Below are 19,916 nucleotides of genomic sequence, written 5' to 3'. Positions count from 1 at the left end.
AAGAGGTCAGGTAGGGGAAAAGGTTGAATGAATGAATAGGAGTAAGGAGGAATGGATTCTAAATGATGAGGAAGCCTCTTGTAGTGATGTGTTGGAGCTATTTAGTGCAGTGGTGGAAAATGCTCGTCAGTCTCCGAGGCTGTTTAAAGGCACATTCCAGGCCTGTACTGAGCGCATATTCAGCCCACTGGCCATAAATCTGGCCTTGCACAAGCAGGAAGTCACAGCCCAGTGGGGGCGAGAGGTTGGCAGGGTCTATCCTGAGCCGGGAGGAGTGTGGTGGGTGTTTTGTAGCCTATAGCTCCACAAGTGTGTGGTTGTTAGTTTTAATGGTTTTAATGCTGCAAAATACAGTGTGTTTATCAGGTGTGTGGAGCTGAAGTCTTTAACATCAAACAAATTTAAATCACACCAACAGGACTAAATCAGGCCCTCTGTGAGTCAGTAAATCATAATTGTCCCATTCTTTTGCAGTCTGTACCTGTTCAAGCTGGGTCTCGCCCCTCAGATTACTGACCTTTATGGCAAGGTCGCTTTCACAGGTGAGTTTGCTGAAAGAGTGAGTCTGTAAGCTTTAGCGACACAGTAGTGAGCTATTGTCCTACCAGACAAAGGAAACTCCAGAACTTTCTGATGTTTGGGAGCTACTACCCCCAGTGTGGAAGCCATTAGCAATTTGTGAGCATTTCCTGTCATTTCAGCCAACCAGCTCTGACTGCCAAGCTCATAGCAACAGGAAGGGGTGTAATAGTCATGCTGTTCCAGGAAAAACACCAGAACACAATCAGGACTGCATTATGAACCTCGATAAATCACGTCACCAGTTGAAAGTCAATGATGGAGACATCATGTGGAGTGCGGGGATCTAACATCCGAATCCCAACCGGCGCTCTCTCAAACTTCCATTTACATGAACAGCTCAATTACTAAATTAACACAAATACACACAGTTTAAAACCTAACCACAAACCTATACAACTCTATAATGCTGCAGATCTGAGGATGGCATCACACCTGAGTCAGTGGCATTCCCATTAAACCCTCAGATAATTACATTTCAAAATAGTTTGGTCTGTCTAAATACTGTCCAACTTTCTATAGGTTATTATTGTTGGAAAATGAGGTACGTAGCTATAAAGTATTTTGCACATCCAGACCTCCATGTAATTATTTCCAAAGATACAGGCTGTACAGTACGGATAGACTGATTTAATGAGACACTAATAGATAAACAAACTGTATAATGATACTGCTTTACTACTGTTAATGTGCGGTGTAGCCATCTTGAATTTTCAACTCAGGGTAGGTGATGCTCTCCTGACTTTCCTGTTAGGAAATCTGACATGTTGGGAAGTTCCAATTAAGATAAAACTAGAACTTCTACGTTTAAATGTAACGCAACAGTATGTTATTAGTTATAGCGAATAGTTACAGCCTTTAGGCCTTGTTTTTTATATTATCTTTGTTTCCTCATTTTTACACTGTACAGTTGGACCTAAGTCTTATAATTGTATATTTATAAAATTATACTTTTTATGTTATATTTTTGTTGAAAATAAGACATTTATAACCACAATTCTGCATTGATCATAACTTGCATATATTGCTTCACAATATATTTGGTCTTTGTTGTTTACATAACACAGACGGTCATCCTGCATCAGTAAAAGGTTTATTTTCTTTAATTATGACTGAAATTTACTGTATTTTGTTCCTTTGGTTGCAAAAATTGAACTACAAGGCAGCGGAAAATCTCTGCTAATGCCACCACTGCAAAATCTAACTGTAACGCTAGAGCATTACTAATCAGCAGGTTATAAATGTAGATAACTGATGGTGATCAGCCCTGTAACAGATCATGAGTGGAAAATGCTCTCCTCCCTCCCTCAGTGCTTTGTGCCCATAAAAATCGTTTACTCAAAATAAAGAAATCGCTCGCTTGAATTAAAGAAATCGTGAGCATGAGCTGCAAATAGTTTACTTAGCAGCAAAGCTTTATGTAAATAAATATTAAGATTTTAAAATGTAATTCAGTCTGTGTAATCCTAATGTTTGACCATTAATATCATTTTTTTGTCATGTTTAATTTGTGTGTTTCTCATTTTTTTCTCACAGAGGAGGAGATTAATAACATGAAGAGTGAGCTGGAGAAGTACAACATTCAGATGCCAGCATTCAGCAAGATTGGTGGGATCCTGGCCAATGAGCTTTCTGTAGATGAAGCAGCTTGTGAGAGCTTTTGACATGTTCTACTTTATAATATGATTGAAGAATGTCCGATATAATAACAAATATGATTGATAATAAACAATAGCAGGGTATTATCCAAGAATTTCACAGCACAGCAAAATAGCGTTTTTTTTTTCTTTTGTTGCACTGATTCAGTGCATGCTGCAGTGATCGCCATCAACGAAGCCATAGACCACGGAGACCCCCAGGGCACTCTAGCAGCCATGAGAAACCCCAATGCTATGCTGCTTCATCTGGACGAGAGCTCCGCCCAAAACTACCAGGACACGCTGTTCCAGGCCAAAGCTGAGAAAGTGGCAAACTCTAGAAAAAGGGTATGATCTGCACAAAACCATCTTATTAGAAACACCTACATTTAGGGCCTTTTGACATTTCCCAAATAAATGAGTCGCTCTAAGAACCAATTCTGGGCTGAATTGGGGCGGGGCTTATTACTGTATTACTTATTACAGTATTCTCACTCCAGTCCTATCACAGTGCTCTTTATTATTACAGTACCCTCGCTCCAGTCCTATCACAGTGCACTTTATTATTACAGTACCCTCGCTCCAGTCCTATCACAGTGCACTTTATTATTACAGTACCCTCGCTCCAGTCCTATCACAGTGCACTTTATTATTACAGTACCCTCGCTCCAGTCCTATCACAGTGCACTTTATTATTACAGTACCCTCGCTCCAGTCCTATCACAGTGCACTTTATTATTACAGTACCCTCGCTCCAGTCCTATCACAGTGCACTTTATTATTACAGTACCCTCGCTCCAGTCCTATCACAGTGCACTTTATTATTACAGTACCCTCGCTCCAGTCCTATCACAGTGCACTTTATTATTACAGTACCCTCGCTCCAGTCCTATCACAGTGCACTTTATTATTACAGTACCCTCGCTCCAGTCCTATCACAGTACTCTTTATTATTACAGTACCCTCGCTCCAGTCCTATCACAGTGCACTTTATTATTACAGTATTCTCACTCCAGTCCTATCACAGTGCACTTTATTATTACAGTACCCTCGCTCCAGTCCTATCACAGTGCACTTTATTATTACAGTACCCTCGCTCCAGTCCTATCACAGTGCACTTTATTATTACAGTATTCTCACTCCAGTCCTATCACAGTGCACTTTATTATTACAGTATTCTCACTCCAGTCCTATCACAGTGCACTTTATTATTACAGTACCCTCGCTCCAGTCCTATCACAGTGCACTTTATTATTACAGTACCCTCGCTCCAGTCCTATCACAGTGCACTTTATTATTACAGTACCCTCGCTCCAGTCCTATCACAGTGCACTTTATTATTACAGTACCCTCGCTCCAGTCCTATCACAGTGCACTTTATTATTACAGTACCCTCGCTCCAGTCCTATCACAGTGCACTTTATTATTACAGTACCCTCGCTCCAGTCCTATCACAGTGCACTTTATTATTACAGTACCCTCGCTCCAGTCCTATCACAGTGCACTTTATTATTACAGTACCCTCGCTCCAGTCCTATCACAGTACTCTTTATTATTACAGTACCCTCGCTCCAGTCCTATCACAGTGCACTTTATTATTACAGTATTCTCACTCCAGTCCTATCACAGTGCACTTTATTATTACAGTACCCTCGCTCCAGTCCTATCACAGTGCACTTTATTATTACAGTACCCTCGCTCCAGTCCTATCACAGTGCACTTTATTATTACAGTACCCTCGCTCCAGTCCTATCACAGTGCTCTTTATTATTACAGTACCCTCGCTCCAGTCCTATCACAGTGCACTTTATTATTACAGTACCCTCGCTCCAGTCCTATCACAGTGCACTTTATTATTACAGTACCCTCGCTCCAGTCCTATCACAGTGCACTTTATTATTACAGTACCCTCGCTCCAGTCCTATCACAGTGCACTTTATTATTACAGTACCCTCGCTCCAGTCCTATCACAGTGCACTTTATTATTACAGTACCCTCGCTCCAGTCCTATCACAGTGCACTTTATTATTACAGTATTCTCACTCCAGTCCTATCACAGTGCACTTTATTATTACAGTACCCTCGCTCCAGTCCTATCACAGTGCACTTTATTATTACAGTACCCTCGCTCCAGTCCTATCACAGTGCACTTTATTATTACAGTACCCTCACTCCAGTCCTATCACAGTGCACTTTATTATTACAGTACCCTCGCTCCAGTCCTATCACAGTGCACTTTATTATTACAGTACCCTCGCTCCAGTCCTATCACAGTGCACTTTATTATTACAGTACCCTCGCTCCAGTCCTATCACAGTGCACTTTATTATTACAGTACCCTCGCTCCAGTTCTATCACAGTGCACTTTATTATTACAGTACCCTCGCTCCAGTCCTATCACAGTGCACTTTATTATTACAGTACCCTCGCTCCAGTTCTATCACAGTGCACTTTATTATTACAGTACCCTCGCTCCAGTCCTATCACAGTGCACTTTATTATTACAGTACCCTCGCTCCAGTCCTATCACAGTGCACTTTATTATTACAGTACCCTCGCTCCAGTCCTATCACAGTGCACTTTATTATTACAGTACCCTCGCTCCAGTCCTATCACAGTGCACTTTATTATTACAGTACCCTCGCTCCAGTTCTATCACAGTGCCACATGGCCATGCTGGCAGTGTGTGTGGTGCTGCTGTGAGTATATGAGGCGCAGTGGTGCTGCTGTCCTTTTTACACATTACCTGTTCTGTCAGCTACAGCTCTGTGGTCAAAAATCTGACCAATGTTAGAGAGTTAGAAGATGGCTGAAGCTGCCAGGGCCAGAGGTAGATGTAGATAAGGTAAACTACACTCTCATATTGTGTGATAGATTGTTCATTATATCACATCTTCTGTTATTGTAGTGTAACTAGAGCTGCACCAATATTAACATTTACCAATTAACTGAAACAATGGAAAAAAAGCGAAATGCTACCATGTACCGTATTTGGGATTTCACAGGTTTTCATTACATTTCCTTTTTTTTTACCACTGAATAAATGACAGCATATTCTCTCTTGCTGTTAAAAGAAACAACAATTACAAATTCAGTAAAGAATAAAATATAGATTACTTTTTTTTATATCCCAGCAGACAAAGCACAATGCAGTTCACTTAGTAGTGTTAAATACACCCCTGCTGGAAAACAAAGGAGAAAACACTATAGTAGCAATATCTGAGGCATTATGCACCAAAAGCAACTTTTTTTTGCCATTTTTGACAGAAATTTGTTGGTTGCCAAATGTATAAATGTAATGTTGTGAAAACTATTCTCTGTGCTGTAGATCGGGGAGAACGCAGATGCAGAGAGGGATGTCTATGAGGAACTGCTCACTCAGGCTGAAATTCAGGGAAATGTCAACAAAGTCAATGGTAGGTTTACTGTAGATCTCCTTTTAAGAGATGTTTGTGTAATTCCTTATTGTTGCGTCCTGAGAACTCTCCCTCATGTGTTCTAGTGACCAGTGCCCTGAGTTCCATGGAACAGGCTCTGCTCAGTGGCGATGAGGACAGACTGTTTGAGGCTCTCTTATCCCCAGCTCTGGGTCTGCAGTCCTTGAAGTCCAAAAACAAGGGCTGGTATCTTAAACAGCTGCTGGCAGATCGTGAGGCTAAGGAGCAGGTAACAGAGATATTGCTGTGCACATGTTGGCCTACAGTATGGTGCAGAGGTTTTTTGGCACTTAAATTCCTTTCTCATGAGTAAGGGTTTTTATTAGCTCACCCGATTTAACATCATTAAGCACTGATTTTCCAAACCAGATGTTGATATGATGACTATAAATAACACAAGAACTATATCAAATCATGTATTTAAATAGCACTTTTTACAACTGATTGTTGTTGTTGTTGCAAAGCAGCTTTATGTGAAGCTAGTGCTTAAAGTAGAGCTAGTGCTGGGCACTATACTGGTTCATTCGGTATACTGCGGGGTGATCTCGAACCGGTATGTGTTTCTCTCATACCGTTAGACGGCTGCTTCTGTTTCCACTGTATGAGTGTTTTTATCCCTGTAAAATAGAGCATTAATTACAACCCTTTTAGATATATATTTTTATACAGTACATTCAAAAAGTTTGGACTCACCTTCTCCCCTGGGTTTTCTTTATTTTCATGACTATTTACATTGTAGATTCTCACTGAAGCATCAAAACTAAGAATGAACACATGTGGAGTTTTACGTACTTAACTAAAAAAGGTGAAATAACTGAAAACATGTTTTATATTCTAGTTTCTTCAAAATATCCACCCTTTACTCTGATTACTGCTTTACACACTCTTGGCATCATTCTCTCAATGAGCTTCAAGAGGTGGCCACCTGAAATGGTTTTCAGGTGTGCCTTATCAGGGTTAATTAATGGAATTTCTTGCTTTATAAATGGGGTTGGGATAAGTTGTGTTGTGCAGAAGTCAGGTTACTACACAGCCGACAGCCCTATTGGACAACTGTTAAAATTTATATCATGGCAAGAACCAATCAGATAACTAAAGGAAAATGAGTGGTCATCATTACTTTAAGAAATGAAGGTCAGTCAGTCTGCTACAACGAAACTGGCGCACATGAGGACCGACCCAGGAAAGGAAGACCAAGTCACCTCTGCTTCTCAGGACAAGTTCATCTGAGTCACCAGCCTCAGAAATCACAAGTTAACAGCAGCTCAGATCAGAGAGCAGTTGAAAACCACACAGAGTTCTAGCAGCAGACCCATTTCTAGAACAACTGTTTAGAGGAGACGCGCAAATCAGGCTTTCATGATCAAATAGCTGCTAATAAACCACTGCTAAGGAGAGACAACCAGCAGAAGCAAGAAACACAAGAAATGGACATTAGACCAGAGGAAATCTGTGCTTTGGTCTGATGAGTTTGAGAATTTGAGATCTTTGTGTCTTTAAGAGAAGCAGAAAACGTAAACGGATGGATTCCACATGCCTGCTTCCCACTGTGCAGCATGGAGGAGGAGGAGCTGTGATGGTGTGGGGTGTTTTTCTGTTGGGGATTTATTCAAAATTGAAGACACACTGAACCAGCATGGTTACCACAGCATCCTGCAGCATTATTCCATCCCATCTGGTTTGCGTTTAGTTGGACGATCCTTTATTTTTCAACAGGACAACGACAACAAACAAAAAAACCCAGCCTGTGGAAGAGCTATTTGACCAAGAAGAAGAGTGATGGAGCGCTGCGGCAGATGAGCTGTCCTTCACAATCACCAGACCTGAACCCAATCCAGATGGTTTGGGGTGAGCTGGATCGCAGAATGAAGGCAAAGGAGCACCAAGTGCTAATAAAACACCTCTGGGAACTCCTTCCTTCAAGACTGTTGGAAAACCGTTTCAGGCGGCCACCTCTTGAAGCTCATCGAGAAAATGATGCCAAGAGTGTGTAAAGCAGTAATCAGAGTAAAGGGGGGCTGTTTTGAAGAAACTAGAATTTAAAACATGTTTTCAGTTATTTCACCTTTTTTAGTTAAGTACGTAAAACTCCACATGTGTTCATTCTTAGTTTTGATGCTTCAGTGAGAATCTACAATGTAAATAGTCATGAAAATAAAGAAAACCCAGGGGAGGAATACAGATGTACTGCTGCTTTTACAACACAAATAGATCCTTTTAGAAAGGGCACAAATACAAACACAGATTATGTCAAAATAAACATCACTAATACTATCAAACTATCAATTTCTCCAATAATGTAACTAATTCTAACCAAAAAACATGTCACAATTAGTCACTAACATACAAACAAAGCAGTAACACAACATACTTTAAAATCTAAAACCACTGTCTTGTATTTGATCAGAAAAATAATTAAATCTATGATCCATTCCACCACTGGTTAACTTTCTATTAATTTAAATAATGTGTATTTCTGTAATTATTTGAGATTTGTGTATCTGTTCTTCTCTTAGAACACTCCAGGAGAGGCGCTGACCAGAGAAGAGCTGCAGGCTGGGGTAGATGTGGCCAATGGGATTGCAGACAGTTATCTGAAAAGTATAAACTCTCCTCTGTTTCCCCACACACACCAGCTTTTTCATTTATAAATCTTAACTGTATTAATTTAGCTTTTCTCCCTCTCAGTGCTGCAGGCTGTTGACAGGATAAATGCAGCCATTAGGAAGGGCGTGGCTGAGGACACGGTGAATGAGTTGATGAACCCGGAGGCTCAGTTACCCCCAGTCTACCCCAGTGCTGCAGATCTTTACCAGAGAGAGCTCTTCAGCCTGCAGCAGCAAAGCCCCGAGGTTAGAAAGAACTGAGCAAAGGTTTATTAACACAATGAACGGGGGTCATGCTAAGATTGGGAGGTATGACAGTAATATATATTATACACTGCTCAAAAAAATAAAGGGAACACTCAAATAACACAATAAAACTCCAAGTAAATCAAACTTCTGTGAAATTAAACTGTCCACTTAGGAAGCAACACTGATTGACAATCAATTTCACCTGCTGTTGTGCAAATGGAATAGACAACAGGTGGAAATTATTGGCAATTAGCAAGACACACTCAATAAAGGAGTGGTTCTGCAGGTGGGGACCACAGACCACTTCTCAGAACCTATGCTGTCTGGCTGATGTTTTGGTCAGTTTTGAATGTTGGTGGTGCTTTCACACTCGTGGTAGCATGAGACGGACTCTACAACCCACACAAGTGGCTCAGGTAGTGCAGCTCATCCAGGATGGCACATCAATGCGAGCTGTGGCAAGAAGGTTTGCTGTGTCTGTCAGCGTAGTGTCCAGAGGCTGGAGGCGCTACCAGGAGACAGGCCAGTACACCAGGAGACTTGGAGGAGGCCATAGGAGGGCAACAACCCAGCAGCAGGACCGCTACCTCCGCCTTTGTGCAAGAAGGAACAGGAGGAGCACTGCCAGAGCCCTGCAAAATGACCTCCAGCAGGCCACAAATGTGCATGTGTCTGCACAAACGGTTAGAAACCGACTCCATGAGGATGGTATGAGGGCCCGACGTCCACAGATGGGGGTTGTGCTCACAGCCCAACACCGTGCAGGACGCTTGGCATGTGCCAGAGAACACCAGGATTGGCAAATTCGCCACTGGCGCCTTGTGCTCTTCACAGATGAAAGCAGGTTCACACTGAGCACATGACAGACGTGACAGAGTCTGGAGACGCCGTGGAGAGCGGTCTGCTGCCTGCAACATCCTTCAGCATGACCGGTTTGGCAGTGGGTCAGTAATGGTGTGGGGTGGCATTTCTTTGGAGGGCCGCACAGCCCTCCATGTGCTCACCAGAGGTAGCCTGACTGCCATTAGGTACCGAGATGAGATCCTCAGACCCCTTGTGAGACCATATGCTGGTGCGGTTGGCCCTGGGTTCCTCCTAATGCAGGACAATGCTAGACCTCATGTGGCTGGAGTGTGTCAGCAGTTCCTGCAAGATGAAGGCATTGAAGCTATGGACTGGCCCGCCCGTTCCCCAGACCTGAATCCGATTGAGCACATCTGGGACATCATGTCTCGCTCCATCCACCAACGTCACGTTGCACCACAGACTGTCCAGGAGTTGGCGGATGCTTTAGCCCAGGTCTGGGAGGAGATCCCTCAGGAGACCATCCGCCACCTCATCAGGAGCATGCCCAGGCGTTGTAGGGAGGTCATACAGGCACGTGGAGGCCACACACAATACTGAGCCTCATTTTGACTTGTTTTAAGGACATTACATTAAAGTTGGATCAGCCTGTAGTGTGTTTTTTCACTTTAATTTTGTGTGTGGCTCCAAATCCAGGCCTCCATTGGTTAATAAATTTGATTTCCATTGATGATTTTTGTGTGATTTTGTTGTCAGCACATTCAACTTTGTACAGAACAAAGTATTCAATGAGAATATTTCATTCATTCAGATCTAGGATGTGTTATTTGAGTGTTCCCTTTATTTTTTTGAGCAGTGTATATTAAATTGTTTTAACAGTAACATTAAAGGAGGAAACTGCTCTGTGGCCAATACAGATAAAAATAGCTTATTCATTCATGGGTATTTAAAATGTCTCTCTTGTTAGCTAATGTAATTGTTCTGTACTTGGGTCAGTTAGTCAGAAACCGCTGTATAGAGCTGTCTGATACTCTGTGCATGTGTATTAGAGGTTAGCTTATAATTTCTATATTCTTTCTGTTTAGTCGCTCTGTCATTTCAGTGTAAATGTTAATACGTTTTATACCTGTAACTACATATATGCTGTAATGCTGCATTCTGTAGCTCGGGGGTCAGAGCTAGGAATCATGTCACACCTGAGTTGACGCCGTTTAAGTTTAACAAATAAAGTACATTTTAAACTTCAAAACATTTGCAAACGGCAGTTAGCTAAGGGCATTCCTTTATGCATTATACAGCATTGCATCCAATCAGCATGGAATTATGTCCATTGTGTAGGACTGATATATTGTGGCACTAATAGATAGAAGTAATAATAAACTGCATAATAATACTGCTTTACTACTGGTGATGGTTATTGGGGCTCTTCTGACTTTCCCAGTAGGAAATTTGACCTGTAGGAGCTTTCCAGTTACCATTACCTACTTGGAACTTAAAGTAGAGCCTGAAGGATTTGATTTGTATGATGAAGAAAATATTAAAAATAAAGATTCATTACACAATATTTTATCACTACAAATAGAACTATTGAGACCACTTATATGACTGTAACTTTATTTTGTCAGTCTTTCTGTCAAACTCTGAATTCAGGCTGTCACAGATGTAAAACAAGTTAGGCTTTATACTGAGAGTTCAGCAGAAGATTAGTCAACCACAGTTCAGGTCAAAACCAGAAGATCCACAAACATACTGAAGGGAGATCCAAAGATGTAAGTAAACAGGCAGAAGTTCGAGTAGCCTGGGGCAGAATAACGCACAGGCTACCCTAGGCTGCAGTCTTGGGGCCCATGCAATGATGAAGGCCACATTTTATTACTTTTTTTAATTCCTTTTCACCCAACCACCCCACCCGGCCCCCACCCGGCCCCGTCTCTGCATTCATCCATCAGTCAGAAACCTTATTAATGATGAGAATGCCCCACGCCACTCCACTTTTGTCTCGTTAGGCAACAGAATATGTCCTAGGGATCATGATCATGTACAGTGGCTTGCAAAAGTATTCATACCCCCTGAACTTTTCCAAATTTTGACACATTTCAAACACAAACATATTTGTATCTCATTGGAATTTAATGTGAAAGACCAATACTAAATGATATACAATTGTGAAGTGATTCAAAACATTTTTACAAATAAAAACCTGAAAAGTGGTGTGCGCAAAAGTATTCAGCCCCCATGAGTCAAAACTTTGTGGAACCACCTTTTGCTGCAATTACAGCTGCAAGTCTTTTCAAGGATTCAAGGAGATTTTATTGTCATTCGCATCACATGTGGTACATGAGGTACAACGAAATTGTGATCTCACGATCCAGTTTACACCAAGAGCTGTTGTAAAAATAGATAACATAGATAAAATAGATAATAAAATAAAATTAAGAACACAATAAAATAGAATATAACAAAATGAAGATAAATACACCAAAAAAACAAATAGGGAGAGTAGGCAGGTGGCAACAACAACAAGTCCAGAGTGCAAGTGTGCTATAGCAGCATGATAATGTAAATTAAGTACAGTACAAGATAAAGTGTGTCAGTGTGGTTTAAGGTGACAATTCCAATGAAATTTGTTTGTGGTTGTAATGTGACAAAATATGGAAAAGTTCATGGGGTATGAATACTTTTGAAAGCCACTGTAAATGTGAGATGGGCTGTTGTGTTCTTTTTGGTCAGCAGTGTTTTCTTGCCTTGGAACTCTCCCATAGATATCATTTCCATCCAGTCTCTTTCTTATTGAATCATTAACACTGACCTTAACTGAGGAAAGTGAAACCTGCAGTTCTTTAAATGTTGTCCTGGGTTCTATTAAAATGAATGCTTTTTTTATTTAGTCATATTTGTATTTTGGTCTGATCGTGTGTTGTGTGTGCATGGACAGGGCTCTCTTACACACCCAGAGCTGCTGGTTGCGGTGGAGATGCTGTCATCGGTGGTCCTGATAAATGAGGCTCTGGATGTGGGCGACCGAGCGGCTGTTTGGAAGCAGCTCAGCAGCTCCGTCACCGGCCTCAGCAACGTAGAGGACGAATATGCTCAGAGGTAAGAGTCAGATTCACAAATCACTTCTTCATATCAACAGAGAATGTGTAAGATATTCAGGACTGCAGTCCTGCATTCAACGCTGTTTAGCATGACTGCCTTTGTTATTTTGTCAAAATCTCATCTCTGCCAGAGTGCTTTGATCAGAGAGGACAAGACATAGACATATTTCCCACTGATTATAGACACCCCTTTTAATAATGCATTCAGCTACTTTTAATATGTGTTGATGTATTGTTGTCAGTTTTAGTTTGATTCTGGAAGAGAGGTAGAATTTGGCAAATCACCTGGAAAAAGCAGCTTGCCAAACTTGCATCATTCTACAAGCCAATGAGTGTTAATCAGACTCAGGATGTAGTAAAGTTGTTTAATGCATTCAGTCACTAAACTGCAGGAACAGAATTGTACCATGTTCTGCTGTGGATGTGTTTAAGTTGTATTACTCCTGTATGAGGTGTTTTTACTCAAAGCTTTCAATTTATTTTTAATGTTAGACTGGGAAAGTGAATGTAGTGTGCCAAATTTGAGCTCCTCTTCTTTGCGCAATTAAGCATTAGAAACGGAAGTCACAAGTGCTGCTTCCTGTAACATCACAAATTACCATAACTAATAAGTCTGGAGTTTCTCTCCACTAACCACACCACCACCACCACCACCAAATTCTGCTGAAATCAGCTTAACATGTCTGCTGAAGTTTCTCTTGAGGAGGAGCATCATTGTTTGAGGTTTATGGTAGCGTCCAGTTACTAAGCTGTCATGAGTTAATTATGCCAGACAAAATAGAGATGGAGAGTTTAAGATCTGTGGAAAAAAAACTCTTCATGTCTAGTTCTAGTTCTTCTACCAAAATGGTTGCTTACATTGCTTCTTAATATAGAATTGATATATTGGTATATAATGGATATATACATTGCATTCAGAGTCTTCACACCCAACATCTTAAAAATATATCACCTAAAGTCTAATGTACAGGCTGTATGAAGGTGTTGGAATTGATTGGGAACCACAGTGAGCTAAGCTTTAAAGTTTCCTCGCTGCTACTGTCACACCTTAGCCCATGTCTGTCTTGTTTCTCCCTCATTTGGTCTCTTGTGCTCCTGCCCCTCTGTTTACCTGTCATGTTTCCCAGCCATGTGCTACTGCTGTGTTTTGGTCCTGTCTCCGCCCTAGCCCCACCCTGTCATCAGTTATTTGTAACCCCGCCTCCTGTTAATTGATCCTCAGGTGTTTCCAGTTTCCTGTTTCCTCCTCTATATAAGCCCCTTTGTTTCAAGCCTTCTTTGTCTAGTCTTTTGTTGGTTCGTTTGCGGTTCGTAGTCTTGTCAGGTCTGTTTCTAGTCTCTTGCTGTTTGTTAGATTCCTGTTTTCTAGTTTAAGTCTTCTGTAGTTTTGTATTCAGTGTAACTTTGGTTTATTTTGTTTGTTTGTTAGTTTGTTTTAGTTTGTTAATTTAATAAAATTATAAATATATTTCTGCACTTACGTCCATCCCTCCTCACTTGTGTAACAGCTACTCTGGAGCTGTGTTATTTTTGTCACTAAAAACTATGATTAAAATATTGACAACCTATTTTTCATAAAAAATATACCAAAAAAAAGACAAGAACTAAATATTAAAAATTATTAACTAAAAATTAATACTTGAAAACGCACTATAAGGCACACTTAAAATTAGGGGTGGGAATCGTTTACTATCTCACGATTCGATTCGATTCCGATTTTGGGGGCCACGATTCGATTCAAAATCGATTTTTGATTCAAAACGATTTGAATTATAAAAATTTCTGCTTCTGGCTTATGAATCTTATTGAAAAAAAACCCTCCATAATATACACTGGTCCTGGAGCAGGTAATGTGTTACAAAAACAATAAAATGTGCAGGAATGTGGGTCCTCAGTGACAGAGGAATCACTGGGATATCACAATGACGTTAATGAACAATAAATACATAAATAAATAACACTGCTTTATTACCAGGCTACTAGCGGTGGTGTGTAGGTGACGCTGCTGGGCTGATGTGATGATAGCAGTGGAGCGCTAAAGTTCAGGAGCAGCTGCTGATTAACTAGTTAATTTAAGGTCGTTGTATTTCTTCAGAAAGGGGGCAGGAGGTGGAGAAATTAATTCACATGGTCCATTCCTTAATTCCTCTGTGATGAGGAGCTGAAATTAGCTCTGATTAGCTTATTGTATTTTTCCGTTCCGCCTTAAATGCTGCAGCCCGCTGCCACCTGTAGCGTTATTTAAGGTGGAACTGGAAAGTTAGCTAGTTAGCTAGCTAACAGTTACTGAAACTAACTACTAGCGATCTTTTTTATGCTTGTTATGAAGCATTCTGCCATAAAACATTGAAACTACACGTTAATCTAAGGTAATATAGTGCTTGTTCTGCCATCTTACCAGTGATTCTCAAACACCTACGCTCTGTGTGTGTCTGGAAGATCTCCGTTTGAAAGGACAAGCGCTATCCCCAGGGTTGCCAGGTCCAACAAAAATACCCAGCCCAAAATCAGTCTAAAACCCGCCCCTCAGAATCGATTTTGGGACATTTTAAATCGATTCTGAATCGTAGTAAATGAGAATCAAGATTCTTATGTGAATCGATTTTTTGGCACACCTCTACTTAAAATCCTTTAATTTTACCAAAAAACATTGCTCCTTATGTATGAATTCTATCAGTCAGGTATTAAGGAGCAGTAAAGCCACTCTGCTGAAGTACAGCTTTATACAGGAGCTTCAGTTTAGTTCTCCAGCACAAAGACTGGAGCAGCGTTAACATTAGCTTTACTTAACTTAGTTACCCCCTTCCCACCACATCCCAGCAAAAAGACCTGCTGAATTAGAAGGAAAAAATGGTGACACCCTTGTTCCTTACTAGTGTCGCATAATAAGGCTTTGTGCTCTTTAAGTAGAACACAAAATAGATGTCGCTTTAAGTTGCTTTAAAACATGCAACGTAACAAAACTTTAAAAATTATTGTTTTAATACAAGTAGGAATAAATAATGTAAAAATAATAAGACATCTAGACTAGCATTTTTTAATAAATTAATTAATAGATTAATGTGACTGAAGCTATTAAACATTTTAGTAAAAAGTTTTACGTTTCAAACTCATCTGTTAAAATTAACACTGCACTGTAGCTAAAAACACTCAGTATTCTCACCAATACGGTCCGGATAACTTAAACTTTCCCAAAAAAAAAATCTTAACACAAACCTGATTCTGAGATGGCTGAGCTTCACACTGAGCACTCTCTCTCTATGTTAAGATTTTTTGAAGGCATTTGGGAAACTGATTGGTGGAGTGCTGCATTGATGACCTCCTGGAAGATTTTCCCCTCTGCACCTTTATTAATGTGAATTTCACGTGCAGGTATATGGACGAGCTCATGCACCTCAAGGCTGCGGCGAGAGAGGAGGGCAGTGCGTACCTCACCTGGAACGACATACAGGCCTGTGTGGACCAGGTGAACGGTGCTGTCCAGGAGGAGCATGAGAGTAAGTCCCAAACACCCTGTAGCTGAGTTTACAGTACAGAGCTGTAGTGATAGAATTAAAGGACCACGAAACCACCACTAATAGCTCAAATTTATTCCTTTAAAGTAAAACAGTCCTGCTTAGAATTTGAATAAACATTTCCTAACTTTTAAAAAACGCTTTTATTGTGGTAATTTCCACCTTTGCAGCTCCTCTCAGGTTCAACTGTGCTATAGACGTAGATGATGTGTCCAAGTACTTTGATCTGCATATTGTGATGTGTCTGTGTACCAGACAATCAATAACCCCGCCCGCCTGCTGATGTCCAACCATCTGGGCAGCTCTAACCTTCTGCCCTGCCTCTAAACCCATACATCACCCAGTGCTCATTCCAAACCACCCCTCCTTTTTTTTAATTTGAGCTGAGGGGGAAGTCAGCAAAAATCAGGGGGTTTAGTTACCCTTTTAAAGGGGTTCAGCCGAGATCACTGGTCAAAAAGTTACAACTGGGAGCCTTATGCATCCCAAGTTCATCAACAATAACATTTTAATATAACATTAAAGTCATAAGGAAAAATGTGTTTTGGGGAGGGGGGTAGTGCCTAAGCTTTTATCCTTAATGGCATGTTTTCTCCTTACATTACTTTTAAACCAGTACTTTTAAACTTTCACTTTAGTAAAAAGCTTTAGTTGATACTTCAACTTCTACAGTATTATTTTTACACTGAGGTATCTATACTCCTACCTGAGTAATGAATATGAATACTTTTCACATCTACATTCACTAAAGAAGGTTTTATTGTTTTGTTTATTTAGGAATCGCCGCTATCGGTCTGATTAACGAGGCTCTGGATGAAGGCGACCCAAAGAAGACCCTGGAAGCTCTGCAGCACCCCGCAGCCAAGCTCACAGACGTGGATCCGTCCATATCTCAGCATTACTTCAACAAACTGCTGGAGGCTCGGAGGGAAAAGGCTCATGCAAGTCCTTCTCAGAATCATTATTATTATTATTATTATTATTATTATTATTATAGCGAAGAGAGGAGCGAGAGAGTACAGTGGGTTATGCTCTCTCTGGGTGGGTACAGTAGGTGGCGCTCTCTCCCCTCAGCACTCCATTGTGATGCTGGTTGGTACAGGCATCTGTTAGGTGAGCTAGGGATCCGGTGCTTACCTCTGAGTGTGCAGTGATGCTGCCTAGTGATGCACACACACACTAAACACACACACACACACTAAACACACACACACACACAAACACACACACTCTATGAGGTGGTGTACTGGTGAAAGTTCAGAGCCGTGTGTAAAAGAGCTCTATTAAAAAGATCACATCTATCTGTAACACATACAAAGATCAGCATGTATTCATCATTCACACAGCATATCACAACACACACACGCGATATTACTCTGCAGCAGCACAACTTCACTGTATATACTAAACATATAGAAATAAACTCATATTTAATTATATCCAATAAATATACTTAATGTAAAGTAATACAAATGTAATAGATAATGTTGAATTTAATAAAATAAATATACTTTATATAGAGAATTATATCACATACACAGAGCTAAAAAGACTGCATATTCAGAGATAAGCAACATTGTTTTCTAATAGAAATCACATTTACTGAATATTTACAGGTATACAGATCAGTATGCAGAACTGTATATATTCAGGTGTACTAAATATACATAATATATAATTAAATGTTCCATACAAACAGAAATAAATACCCCAAATACACAAATGTAACAAAAGTAAATATGCAGTACTAAATGGAAGAAATAAGAAACAATATGATCCAGTGTACAGAACCCTCTACCATGTATAGATCTATCAGACAGGAGCTAATCAGAAGCTAAAGCTGCGACTTTGTGCATTCTTCTGTTTAATACTCCATACAGAACATGTTTCATTATGCAGACTAGCGAGTTCTGGTGTGTTCCAACATATTAGAACATTTTAATCAGGTCTAATGCATCCACTGGTGTGTGATGTCAGTACAGCTGTATTGTAATGTTTATTATCTACTGTATTATTTTTATCTACTATATTATTGGGGCCCGAGCACCGCAGGCGCAGGCGAAGCCCTATTGTTTTTGGAATGTTTATTATTATTATTTTTAAACTTCGCACCCATTTTGAGGCCTTTCCGATACTCAAAAACTCTGGCATTTTCGCAAAGACCTCAAAGCCAGAGAAACCATTTAAATTCCATTGTTCATGGGTTTGGGCGTGGATCAGGAGCTTCTCCAATATGCACCAACTTTGGTACAGTCATTGACCTACTCATACAGAGCAAGAATCACTTGGTTTTATCTGAATCTGTCCAACAGGAAGTCGGCCATTTTGGCAGGAAGTCACAAAATGAAAAGTTTCTCGTGGTGTGGGGGTTATGATGTTCAAAAACGTATAGAACTTCACAGGCCTATTTGGCATAGGCTGTCCTTTAACCTAAAATAGAAATTTCATACATTTGCGTATCATCAGCTCTTTAGTGCCGCCTATTTTATATGATATTTATGGAAAGCTCAAAGCCTATTGAAAATTGGCAGATACAACAAGGCCTCGAATTGATTTAGAAATATATTCCGATATTCTCGATTTTTGGTAGAAGGTTAGATACTATGATCCCGCACATGTATTAGCTCTGCCCAACAGGAAGTCGGCCAAATTAGAATTGTTAAATTTTTACACATTTTTCACGAACTCATTCAAACTCCTCCTAGAGTCTTTGTCAGATTACCTCTAAATTGGAGTTGTATAGACTCCAGATGTACACGGTGATAAATTGCGAAGGAATAGTCGATATCTGAAACAAGACAAAATGGCGGACGGTTGAATTTTTCAGATGTCCAATCAAAACAGGAAGTGATACCTAGGTAATGCTGGAGTCATTAGCTCTCCATTTCTGATCCTCTGTGTATAAGTGCCTGAAATACAAGCTGTGATTGTTTGCTGTGACCCGTTTCAGTCACGTCACACTTGAAACAACAGTAGGAAAGAGTGGACTGATGATCAGATTGCTGCCTTAAATGGGCAAAACTGTGGTGCAGCAGTGTGTTTTTAGACCCTGAACAGACTGCAGTGCTGGTGACTGCTGGGTGTGATGGTTATATATAGATGAGCTGCAGTGCTGGTGACTGCTGGGTGATGGTTATATATAGATGAGCTGCAGTGCTGGTGACTGCTGGGTGATGGTTATATAGATGAGCTGCAGTGCTGGTGACTGCTGGGTGTGATGGTTATATATAGATGAGCTGCAGTGCTGGTGACTGCTGGGTGTGATGGTTATATATAGATGAGCTGCAGTGCTGGTGACTGCTGGGTGTGATGGTTATATATAGATGAGCTGCAGTGCTGGTGACTGCTGGGTGTGATGGTTATATATAGATGAGCTGCAGTGCTGGTGACTGCTGGGTGATGGTTATATAGATGAGCTGCAGTGCTGGTGACTGCTGGGTGATGGTTATATAGATGAGCTGCAGTGCTGGTGACTGCTGGGTGATGGTTATATAGATGAGCTGCAGTGCTGGTGACTGCTGGGTGTGATGGTTATATATAGATGAGCTGCAGTGCTGGTGACTGCTGGGTGTGATGGTTATATATAGATGAGCTGCAGTGCTGGTGACTGCTGGGTGTGATGGTTATATATAGATGAGCTGCAGTGCTGGTGACTGCTGGGTGTGATGGTTATATATAGATGAGCTGCAGTGCTGGTGACTGCTGGGTGTGATGGTTATATATAGATGAGCTGCAGTGCTGGTGACTGCTGGGTGATGGTTATATAGATGAGCTGCAGTGCTGGTGACTGCTGGGTGTGATGGTTATATATAGATGAGCTGCAGTGCTGGTGACTGCTGGGTGTGATGATTATATATAGATGAGCTGCAGTGCTGGTGACTGCTGGGTGTGATGGTTATATATAGATGAGCTGCAGTGCTGGTGACTGCTGGGTGTGATGGTTATATATAGATGAGCTGCAGTGCTGGTGACTGCTGGGTGTGATGGTTAT

The 19,916-nt window shown here is 40.8% G+C and overlaps 1 protein-coding gene across 1 annotated transcript in view; it reads left to right on the top strand.

Moving 5' to 3' along the window:
* Positions 1 to 474: 474 nt before the first annotated feature.
* iqgap1 (IQ motif containing GTPase activating protein 1) overlaps positions 475 to 19,916 on the top strand; it is a gene marked incomplete at its 5' end in the record, with an annotated part of 82,803 nt that continues 63,361 nt past the window's right edge. Inside the window, 10 exon segments of the mRNA XM_049473262.1 lie at positions 475 to 542; positions 2,116 to 2,229; positions 2,386 to 2,564; positions 5,545 to 5,632; positions 5,719 to 5,882; positions 8,170 to 8,254; positions 8,342 to 8,505; positions 12,248 to 12,408; positions 15,783 to 15,907; positions 16,703 to 16,866. Coding sequence (XP_049329219.1) covers positions 475 to 542; positions 2,116 to 2,229; positions 2,386 to 2,564; positions 5,545 to 5,632; positions 5,719 to 5,882; positions 8,170 to 8,254; positions 8,342 to 8,505; positions 12,248 to 12,408; positions 15,783 to 15,907; positions 16,703 to 16,866 — 1,312 coding nt within the window.

Source organism: Astyanax mexicanus, unplaced genomic scaffold (genome assembly GCF_023375975.1).
Source record: "Astyanax mexicanus isolate ESR-SI-001 unplaced genomic scaffold, AstMex3_surface scaffold_36, whole genome shotgun sequence".
NCBI lineage: Eukaryota > Metazoa > Chordata > Actinopteri > Characiformes > Acestrorhamphidae > Astyanax > Astyanax mexicanus.
This window is presented reverse-complemented; position numbering and strand designations above follow the sequence as displayed.